This window comes from Pteropus alecto, unplaced genomic scaffold (genome assembly GCF_000325575.1).
Source record: "Pteropus alecto unplaced genomic scaffold, ASM32557v1 scaffold98, whole genome shotgun sequence".
Lineage (NCBI taxonomy): Eukaryota > Metazoa > Chordata > Mammalia > Chiroptera > Pteropodidae > Pteropus > Pteropus alecto.
The window spans coordinates 15,178,065-15,180,119 of NW_006443570.1; the positions used below are offsets into that span (position 1 = coordinate 15,178,065).

Sequence of the window (2,055 nt, forward strand, 5' to 3'; positions counted from 1 at the left end):
TCTTTTACAGAGGAGAAGTAGTTAAGAGGAGGGGCCGTTTTAATCATAGAGCTTTGTTATAAACATACAGTTCTTCCTGTAGGGCTTTCACGACCCACATAGCATGCGAGAGTTCCTACCACAGGGTCTCCCAATTCCTGTCTTGGCTAAGGACTCTGCCATAAATTTTGACACTCTTTTGCCTGTATCCATTGGGCAGTTGGGAAAGGCCCAAGTCATCACTGCCTTCTACTTCCTGTTGCATCCTCAGCCTTCTTCCCTTTTTTAAAAATAACATGTTTTCGATTATATAGCCAAAAAACAGCATTCTGACCTCTGCCCTGTGACTTCCTGATCTTCCTTTTCTTATAAATACAAGGGCAGAGCTAGGGTCCCAGAGAGTCAGGGAGCAGAGAGCCCAGGAGTCCTCAGGCCAGCTCTGTCTGCACATGTAAAAGATGAAGATCTCTACAGCTGCACTCTCCTTCCTCATCCTTGCTGCTGCCCTTGGATCTCCAACCCATGGATCTCAAGTCTATGAGCCCCGGAGCCCCGGTGAGTTCAGTGAGCCTTCCCACTGGTGGCCAGGTCGATGGTAACTTGCGGTCTGGGGAGGAGACACAGAGAGACACATTTGTCCTCCTGAAAATGCTTCCCATTCTAGACATGAATGTGAATTTGGTGCTTGTTTAAAAGCAGCAGCAGTAAGGTATAGATCTCTTTCTCTGCAGCCTTTGGTTCCTGAAGAAAACTGTATATAGATGACTCACCCCACTTGGGGAAACAATTCTCACCCTGTTTTCATTGCCAGAATTATTTGATACCTTCTCTTAGCTGATAGAGGACTATTATGTGCTAGATCAAAAGAATTATAGTAAGATTGTAAATGTGCAGAAAGAAATATAGAATCCTATGAAATTAGAACTATCACATACCATCTAGTGAAAACCATCATTTTGGAGAGGAAATAGGACAAGCTGGGCAAGTAACTCACCTAAGTCCACCTAACCATTCTATTTATTTAACAAATAAATATATAGTGCTACCTATGTGTAAGTAGGCACTATTCTAAATATTAATAGATATTAATATATTGGCTACTCCTAACAACTCTTGGTGTATACTATCAGCAACTTATATAGTTTTGCATATTATCATTATCCTCATTTTACTAATGAGAAAACTGAGACACAGAAACCTTATATAACTTTCTCAAGATCACACAGTTAGTAAGTGGTAGAGTTAGGATACAAGCTAGTTAGGAAGCTGTTATAGAAAGACAAGGCCATTTAAGACTTTATTTTGCAAGCCCCCCCAGACGTCATATCAAGGATATTGACATGTTCACACATCTCATTAAATATAATTCATATGTAACTACATAAGAAGTGAGCTAAAAGTTTAGCTGTATTTGCCTAATGCAGTTTCACAATCCTTTACCCAAAACGTTGGGACTAGATGTATTTTGGAATGCAGGATTTTTCAGGTTTTAAAAATGTAATACAATATGATCCAGCAATTCCACTTCTGGATATATGCCCAAAAGAAAGCAGGTACATAAAGAGATATCTATCTGTACATCCACGCTAATAGCAGCATTATTCATAACAGCCAAAAAGTGGAAGCAACGCAAGTGTGTGTCTATTAACAAATAAATGGATTTTTAAAATGGGGTATGTACATACAATGGAATATTATTTCGCCTTAATAAGGAAAGATATTCAGACACATGCTACAACATGAGTGCACACTGAAGACATTTGATAAGTGAGATATGCCAGTAACAAAAGGACAAATACTATACGATTCCATTAATATGAGGTACTTAAAGTAGTCAGATTCAGAGACGGAAAGTGAAATGGTGGTGGCCTGTGGGAAGCGGGTAGGGGGACATGGGGAGTTACTGTTTAATGAGTACAGAGTTTCAGTTTTGAAAAATGAAAAAAGTTCCATGGATAGACTGTGGTGATGGTTGTGCAATATGTGGATATACTTAATGCTACTGAACTGTACATTTTAAAATGGCTAAAATTTGACCAGCTTGGTCTAAAGTACATACTTTCTGTTCTTCTGCTG

The 2,055-nt window shown here is 39.2% G+C and overlaps 1 protein-coding gene across 2 annotated transcripts in view; it reads left to right on the forward strand.

Moving 5' to 3' along the window:
- Window positions 1-380: 380 nt before the first annotated feature.
- LOC102877703 (C-C motif chemokine 14) overlaps window positions 381-2,055 on the forward strand; it is a 3,806-nt gene continuing 2,131 nt past the window's right edge. For both annotated transcript variants that reach the window (XM_006924939.2, XM_006924938.2), the window contains exon 1: window positions 381-534. In XM_006924939.2, the coding sequence (XP_006925001.1) occupies window positions 438-534 (97 nt within the window). In that variant the 5' untranslated portion in view covers window positions 381-437. The remainder of the gene's footprint in view (window positions 535-2,055) is intronic.